General features: G+C 32.3%; 1 protein-coding gene across 1 annotated transcript in view; it reads right to left on the bottom strand.

Moving 5' to 3' along the window:
• Positions 1-1,421: 1,421 nt before the first annotated feature.
• The window catches only part of LOC132121152 (ATP-binding cassette sub-family C member 3-like), a 57,638-nt gene continuing 49,727 nt past the window's right edge, over positions 1,422-9,332 (bottom strand). The window contains exons 24-31 of the mRNA XM_059530332.1: positions 6,977-7,176; positions 6,775-6,901; positions 6,603-6,704; positions 6,299-6,445; positions 5,271-5,429; positions 3,956-4,122; positions 3,089-3,283; positions 1,422-1,856 (exon numbers count right to left, since the gene is read on the bottom strand). Of these exons, the coding sequence (XP_059386315.1) occupies positions 1,748-1,856; positions 3,089-3,283; positions 3,956-4,122; positions 5,271-5,429; positions 6,299-6,445; positions 6,603-6,704; positions 6,775-6,901; positions 6,977-7,176 (1,206 nt within the window). The 3' untranslated portion in view covers positions 1,422-1,747. The remainder of the gene's footprint in view (positions 1,857-3,088; positions 3,284-3,955; positions 4,123-5,270; positions 5,430-6,298; positions 6,446-6,602; positions 6,705-6,774; positions 6,902-6,976; positions 7,177-9,332) is intronic.

Below are 9,332 nucleotides of genomic sequence, written 5' to 3'. Positions count from 1 at the left end.
TCTGCCTCCAGGAGATGATTCGTGATCTAGCTTGCTCCGTGAACCGAAAGAAGAGAGTTTTGTGGGCTTGTGTCATTCAATTGGGCAATTTCATTACTGAAGTGTTTGACATAAAGATGTGGAGAAAATCACTGAGAGTCTGAGAGACAATAGCTGTCATGATATACTGTTAAAATACACAACTTACACAGTAATATTATTGTTATTTTTTTGAAATATATAAATATATACTTTTTTCAGCAAGGATACATTAACAGTATCAAAAGTAACGGATTACATCAAATAAATGCTTCGGGATACTAAGAATAAAGAGAGTCAGTCTTGAGAGTTTCGTTACTTGGCGTGATGTGTAAGTTCTTCAGTTTATGCGTCTGGTTCCTCAGGTGTTTGCAGTCAGTGGAGCTCAGAGGAGACAGACAGCAGCTGGGTCCAGAATGAGAGGAAAGACACCCTTTGACCTGCTTTATGTTGAATCTAATGCTGCAGATTTTCATACATTCACACATGAGCGCTCAGAGATTGAACAGTTCAAGGCCCAGCAGTGTCCTCAGAGAGAGGGGATTCCATCAGAAACAGCTTTAGAGAAGGTTTGTCTCTGTTCAAGAATCAGAAAGGCAGTGTGTGCTTCCTCACAGACGACATGAGGATGATGACATCTACACACACTCAAACACTGGAGGCTGAATTGAGCTAAAATCCACTTCAGTTCACTCTATACATTCATCACGCATGAAGAGATTTTAGTAGTATTTTAGTGAACAGTCATTTATCTTTCATGCTCTTTTAGAAATTAGTAGTAAATGTCATTTGGGATTTCATCTTTTATTTCAACATCACCTGGATTTTTTTTATTATTATTATTATTTTTACAACAAATATTATTATAATTATAGCTGTCATAGTTATTTATTAAATAATATATTAAACTGTAATATAATAAATCATAAATTTATATCACAAAAGTAATATAAATTTCAAAAGTAACAGTCATTTATTTTAGCAGGAAATTGTGCCACGTATATATAAGTAAATATATTTATATTTATTTAAAATAAATGTTTATGACTGTTACTCTGGTCACACACTAGTGAAAAACAAAACAAGATACACATAGAAACAGTATTACTTTTTTAATAAATGCAACAAAATTTAATTATAATTTATAGCTAGCATAAATGCATTTTTTTATTTCACTATCATCATGCTGCATTGTTAATTAATTTATAGCTGTCAGAGAAAAATAATAATAATAAAATTATTAAATAATATATCAATAAATAATAATACATTCTAAATAGAAATACACTTAACAAATTAGAAATTAATATATAGAAAAAAATATAAGTGGCACAATTTCCTGCTATATATCAGCTCACTGAAAATGAAGGCTTATGAGTGCAATGAAATACACAGAAACAGTATTACTCTTTGTTTTTTAATAAAGGCAACAATACTCCAATTCTGGCAACAGAATTCAAGGTTTTTAGTTTACAAAAAGAATCACACGTGTAACTGAGCAGAAACAACTTAAATAATCCAGTACAAAAATAGACTGATTCATCATGAAACGAATCAGTAACAGCGGCACTGTAGTCATAAAACATAATAATAATAATAATAATAATAATAGCAACAATATAAAAACAACCAAAGATCCTGGGTACATCAGTAAAAACAGAGACACATTACATTCACTGGCGTTGTGTGTGACACTGTGTGAAGGCACAGCGGTTTACAGCGTATGAGCTCACACCAGACCCGCGTCTTTAGCCATTCCATAGAAGATTCCTTTCTGAGCGAGCAGGTTAGTCGGCGTGTCGAACTCTGCAATCTTTCCCTTGTCCAAAACCAGCACTCTGTCAATGAAACAATAGTAGAGGTGGGTGAAATACCAGTGCACACTGTCAAAATGGCCATCTTTGCCTGTATACACAGGTGTTTATGTCTTAAGTGAATATAAACAGTTGAGAAAGATGCAAACACTTGTATCAGTATATTAGATCCGTGCATTCAGTCTTAAACTGCATCATTAATGTCAATCAAACCACAAAAGAGAGACAACCTCTTGCTGCTCTTTACATCATTGAATATAAAAATGAAAAAAGGTAACTGCCACTTTTTATCCAACTTTTATCACATGCAATTCTGACTTGTTCTCAGAATTATATATTAATTAAATATTAAGTCGCAATTCTGACTTAATTGTGAGATTCAAGGAGTATTCAAGTTGCACTTGCAATCTGCAAAAAAGCTGAAAAAGTAGAGATTAGAGATAAAATACTGTTCAGAATCATTAATTCAAGTGAAATTCTGAGAAATACACTCCTTATTCTGAGAAAAACATCAAAATTGCATGATATAATTTTTTTTCTGAAAAAGTCAAAATTGCAATATATAAACATACAGTATAATTATGAGAAATAAAGTCAGAATTATGAAATATGAACTTATAATTCTGAGAAATAAAGTCAGAATTGCAATATATACATTTATAATTATGAGAAATTAAAGGGATACTCCACCCCAAAATTATTTTTTTTTAATTAATCACCCCCAGAATGAATTATATTCTGAGAAATAAAGTCAGAATTGGACTAAACTTGCAATTACTGTTGACTTGTCTTCAGTAAACTAGAGTTGATTTTTATACTTAGTCTAATAAGTTTTTTTGTGAAATTGAAATTGATGACAACAATTATGAATGGTATCAATGGTATTAAACTTTTTAATGTCATAAAAATAACTATATCTATATCTATATGGGAATTAAGATTTTTTAAAACCAGCTTCAATGCTCTTATAAAAACAACACAAGTGAAATGTCAAAAATGACAAAAAGAAGTATTCCAAATTTATACTTTAACTTAAAATCTGAAAAAAGTGGAAAAAGTAGAGATTAGACATAATAATATGTTCAGGATCATTCATACTTGTGATAAGAGCATTGAACAGATAGTTGTAAAATGGTCATCAAAAGCAAAAACGCTACAAAGTACATCACATTTTGTGAGAAAGAGTGACCTGCTCCATCAAAACAGGCAGTATTTCTGGAATCAGCAGCTGGAACAGAGTAAGAAACGAGAGGTACCTGGTGTAGTCCATGATGGTGTTGAGTCTGTGAGCGATGGTGAAAACGGTGCAGTCCTCGAACTGCGTGCGAATGGTGGACTGAATGAGATCGTCCGTCTCCAGATCAACCGCGGCTGTGGCTTCATCCAGGACCAGGATCCTGGTCTTCCTCAATAAAGCTCGAGCCAAACACACCAGCTGCCTCTGACCCACACTGAACACACATACATACAGTTCATACGCTCATAATGCAACACATTTACAGCTAAATACAGAGAACCAAAACATGCAAAAATTACATTTCCCATTTAAAGAGCTCTAAATCTTGAATGTTTTGGAGCACGGACTTAAGTATAGGTCTCTTTTTAAAGAAGACACTTGGCTGGATTATTACAAAAGTTAAACTTAAAAAAGTTATAGAAGTTTATTATTATGAAAAAAAACAGAAAAAAAAACAAACAAAAAACATGTTTAACACTAAAACTGCATGCAAATGAAAGCCGTTAATCTAAACAAGTTGTGCTCCAAATTTGAAGTTGATATCACAAAAAAAAGACATTTTGTTTGGGTGCAAGTTTCTACTAGATGACACTTGCTTTCTATTTGCTTCCAATACCATCAGTTTTGACAGCGAAGTGTAAGTGATATTCAAGATCATTGAACCTTTTTGAATCATGTCCATGATTTTTTTATGTATTCACACAGCAGGTGCCAAAACCTTTACCAAGTTTTGTTCCATTCCGATTAAGTAATAAAAAAATTATAATAATGAAAAAAATTAAAAACGACCAGAAACGAGAGCAGAGGGTTAAACTAACAGTAATTTTTGAGAATATATAGTGATGTGATGCACACACCCATATTGCTGTGTTATTTCTAACTGTACCTAAGGTTTTCTCCTCCTTCGGAGCACTCCAGATCCAGTTTGGACGACTGGTTGCTGACAAACTTCTTCAGATGAGAGAGTTCCAGCACTTTCCACACTTCTTCATCGCTGTACTTCTCAAAGGGATCGAGGTTCATCCTCAGAGTCCCGGAGAACAGGACGGGCTCCTACAAACACACATCAGTCACACAACACACTGTTCAATGTGTGTATTCACAATAAATTTACATTATGAGAAAAACAGCATTTATTTATCATCAACATGAATTTATGTGAATGGCAAAACTGAATAATTAGAGTGGCACAGTTGATATGACCAATTATTGTTAAAAGTAGTATTTAGTAAAAAATAAATTAAATTAAATTAAATAACATAAGCAGCACAATTCTCTGCTATTGACTGCAAATTAATAAAGTAAATTAATAAAATTAACAACATTAACATATATTGGATTTAAATATATATATATATATATATATATATATATTATTGAACATAATATTTAACTGATGCTGTATTGTCTATGAATTTTCTAGCTTTCACAGTTAAATTATATATATATATATATATATATATATATATATATATTATATAAGTTATTTATTAAATAATATTTATATTTTAATAAACTATAAATTAAAATTAAGTAATATAAGTGGCACAATTTAATGCAAATAAATTATAGAAAATATAACAACATTAATATAAATGATTTAAAACAAAATATTTAACTTTATTGAACGTAATATTTAACTAATGCGGTTTTGTTTATGAATTTATAGCTGTCACAGTAAATTATAAGCTATTTAATAAGTAATATATAAAATGTTATAATAAATAATAAATTAAAATGAAATCTTATAAGACAGTTTCCTATTAATGCAAATTAATAAAAAAGTAACAACATTAATATATATTTGATTTAATAAAATCTATATTTAACTTTATTAAAATCAATATTTAATTAATGCTGTATTGTTTATGAAATGTAAGATGTCACAGTTAAATAAGTTACTTATTGAATGAAATATAAAATACTAATTTATTTATTACAATTAAATTATTTAAGCAGCACCATTTACAGCTATTAATGCAAAAATAAGAACTGGTTTTACTAGAGAAAACTAATTAGCAGTGTTTAGTGAGCCTGAAGGTGCTCTGGCATCAAAATCACTATCAACTGCTTTATGGTTTTTCTGCTGAGCCATCATGAGCGCAGCGCTAATACAGCAGTAAACACCACTCCCAAGCTGTGCTTAAATTAAAACCGATGCTTTACCGCCAACAAAGCTGTAGAGAGCCCAAAAGCCTGACCTGAGGGATGATGGTGAGTTTGGAGCGGAGGTCGTGAAGGCCAATCTCAGAAATCTTCACCTCGTCGATCACGATCTGTCCATGCGCCGCCTCCAGCAGACGGAACAGACACAGAGTCATCGAGGACTTCCCAGCACCCGTCCGTCCAACGATACCGATCTGCAGAGCCATAAACCAGCGCTCAAATCATCATACAGAAACAGATGTGCTATATAGCATTTACTGTTTCAGTTTAATACTGCTAAATCGAATTTAAAATAAGCATTAGTTATCACTAGAGGAAGAAGGATTTAAAGGGATAGTTCACCCAAAAATGAAAACCACGCCATGATTTACACACCCTCAAGCCATCCTTGGTATATATATATATATATATATAGTCATTTTAAATTCTATTGTTAGATTAGGTTTATTTTTATTACAACAAAAAATGATCAGATTGCTCGATTAATCATCAGGATAATCGACCGATTATTCGATTACCAAAATAATTGTAAGTGACAGCCTTTATTTGCATCAAGCGGTTAAATGTGACATCATTGTGTATGTGCTGCATGAAAGAAGACTTAATGAAGAGCAGAATAATGTGCTTTAACATGCATTCAAACAGCCATTCGGGTTCCTGTATTCGCTATAGTTTATATCAAACTACAAATACTCAAAGTCTTTTAGTATTTATCTTCAAACATTTGTTTGCACTTAAACATGTGTATGTAAGTGTGGAAGCTAGCACCGTGGAATAAAAAACAAAACTGGTAATTGTGACTTTGTTTATCTAAGAATTCTGAGAAAAAGGGTATAATTATGTGAGATAAAAATACAGAATTGGAAAATAAAAACATGCAACTCTGCAATAATTATTATATAAAATTTGCAAGAAACACATGCAATTGTGAGAAAAAAAAGTCCTAATTAAGATATACATTCAGAATTCTTTTGTAACTCACAATTCACACTTTTCTTCTCAGAATAAAAGAAAAGCAGATAATTATTTGAGTGGTGTAATAGTGTTAGTTTCAGCTCCTCACCTTCTCTCCTCCTCTGACCTCCAGAGAGATGTTCCTCAGCACCAGCTCCAGTCCCTCGCGGTATCTCACGCTGTAGTCTATGAACTCCACGTTCCCCTTCGGAGGCCAGTCTGGAGGAGGCTGTCTGTCCTTCACTATCCACGGAGCCTATGGACCATTTCAACATTCGACATGTCAGTAAAGTTAACTCTCGCTCTCGTCTGTTGCAAGTCTTTGCTTGCAAAAAAAAAAAAGAAAAGAAAAAAGGTAAAATCAGATTTAATCAGATCTGATTAAATGATGATGAATATATGTGAATGTGTACCTCGGTCGGTGTCTCTGAATACTCTTTCACTCTCTCCACTGCTACTATGTTGCTCTCGAGGTCAGAGGTCATCCTCACCATCCAGTTCAGGGACATAGTGACCTATTCAGCAAAAAAATTCATAATGAGTTCATATAAGTTCATAATAAGTTCATAATGAGAGTGTTTTTACCTGCAGAGCGTAAGACACAGACAGACCGACCAATCCAGGGCTGAGATTCTCCTTCCCAATCACAGCGAACACCGCAGCGAACAGCACAATGCAGTTGCCGATAAACTCGATGCGAACCCCCAACCACCTGTTTGCATCCAAACACAAACCTGTTACGACTCTTATTCTGTCAAGCACACAGTAAAGAATGAAACAAACCTACCTGTTGGAAACAATCCCAGGGTAGTAGCTCTTCTGGTTCTCATCCACCTTCATGTCGCTCAAGAGAACGAAGGCAGAGTTTCGGCCGTAGGCGCGGATCACACTAGTGCCTGTGATGGTCTCCGAAAAATGAGAGTATATTGGAGACCTGCTGACAGACTCCAGTCTCTTAAGCTGCCGAGACGTGGCTACATAAAACCTCTAGAGAGGAAACCAGGGAGAGAAATAAACTATCTGCTATTCCACATCAACATATACGACTATTCAGTATTCATACACATACAGAGGAGGGAGGATTCAGAAAACACTTTCACATCATTCAAGATTTAGCTCAAGTTCTTGCAAGTCTTTTCAGTTAAAGCTTTAAAATGGTGCTTTATTTCAATCGGGAACTAATATGACAGGTTTGTCTGAACTCTTTAGGAGTGTTCGGTCAGTTTATTACTAACTAAATCCATGATTAAATGATTTGTGATAAGAGAAAATGTCTTAAATAAGAATGCAAGATATTTTATTGTGGCCAAAAACTTTTATCTGTCCTACAATTAAACATATTATTTTCGTTTTTTAGAAAGAAGTCTCATCTGCTCACCAAGGCTGCATTTATTTGATTAAAAATACTTTAACAATTCTGAAATATTATTCTAATGTAAATCATCTGTTTTCTGTGTGAATCTGTGTTAAAGTGTAATTTATTTCTGTGATGCTCCGCTGTATTTCCATCATCATTCCTCCAGTCTTCAGTGTCACGTGATCTTCAGAAATCATGAAAATATGATGATTTACTGCTCAAGAATTTTTTTTTATATTATCTTTTTTTGCTGCACTTTTGATCGAAACATTCCTTCATTCAGACAAACCACATCACGTTTGATTTTTAATTGTAATAGTTTTGTTTCTAGAATCCTCACTATTTCAGAATCCATGACATGAATTACATTCAAATATTTCAAAACAATGTCATAATGTTGTAGTGTTTGGTTTTAGTTTGTATTTGTACACTGAAATCAGTGAGAATTTAAAAGAATACATGAGATTTTTTGGTCATCGCACAGAAACTATAGAAGCCCAAGCAACATGTAAAAGAGAGACTGTATGTGAAATCATAAGATGATCAGATAGAGATGGAGTTGTGCAGTGAGAGATTTGAGGTTTACTACATAAAATATCTGGAGAATCACAGAAGACTAGACCAAAACAATCATCACTATTATAGCAAAATAAAAAAAATAAAAAAATATTATCATTAGCAAAAACATCTTAAAGCTGGATGTGTTTCATCTTTTGTCTTCTCCAGATGTTCACTGATGGACTGGAGTGCTGTGGATTATTGTGATGTTTTTATCAGACTCTCATTCTGACGGCACCCATTCACTGCAGAGCATCCATTGATGAGACACTGCTGCAGTGCTACATTTGCCTCAGTACTTTCATTAAAATAACTACATGTCAGATACAAGTTAGGATTCCTGTGTGTTACAGTATGTGTTCTAGCAGCAGTGCTGAGAGCTACACTGTAAGTGTTAGAGGAGCGTACTGTATGAGTGTGAATGAGACTGGACGGATGTGATGAGGAGATACATCACAGCACAAATGAATTAACTTCTACTCCTGCAAAGCTAACTCTACAGTAAAAGACTGTTCTTCACCCACCTTCAATACTTTTCAAAAGTAACTGATCATTCTCATATATTATCATTTATGATCTCATCTCATTAATAATATGTAATATAAAGTTTTGCACAAAGTGCTGCTGTCACTACAGAAAATATACTGTTTACTATATGCCAAAATACTAAGAAATTCATATAATTTTTTATAATAATAATTATTATCATCATACATTATTGATATAATTTGTTCAATTATATAATATTCATATTAATAATAATAATAATAATAATTGATTATATTATTTTTAATATTAAAAATAATAATTATAATTTATTGCAATATTTAATTAAATAATATAATAATAGTAAGTAGCAGCAGCAGCATTATATAATTTAATACATTATTACAATAATAATAAAACTAATAATAATAGTTTAATAAACAATACAGTAATAAACAATAAATATAAGTAGTTGTATCAGTATTATATCATTAAATAAATCACTGCTAAAATGTATTATTACTATTATTGTTGTTGTTAATTTTCATAATAATAATATATTGCAATAGCAAAGTTATTAATATAATCATATATATAATATAATAAAAAACACTTTTCACTCAAATTACTATACTGTTAATATAATTTACAATATTAATTAAATCTAAAGCACAAGGGTTTGTGGTATACTGAATGTTTCTAGTAAGCTCTGCATTGTCAGAAACTCAAGAAGGTGTTTTGG

This window comes from Carassius carassius, chromosome 39, assembly GCF_963082965.1.
Source record: "Carassius carassius chromosome 39, fCarCar2.1, whole genome shotgun sequence".
In the NCBI taxonomy this organism is placed as follows: domain Eukaryota; kingdom Metazoa; phylum Chordata; class Actinopteri; order Cypriniformes; family Cyprinidae; genus Carassius; species Carassius carassius.
This window is presented reverse-complemented; position numbering and strand designations above follow the sequence as displayed.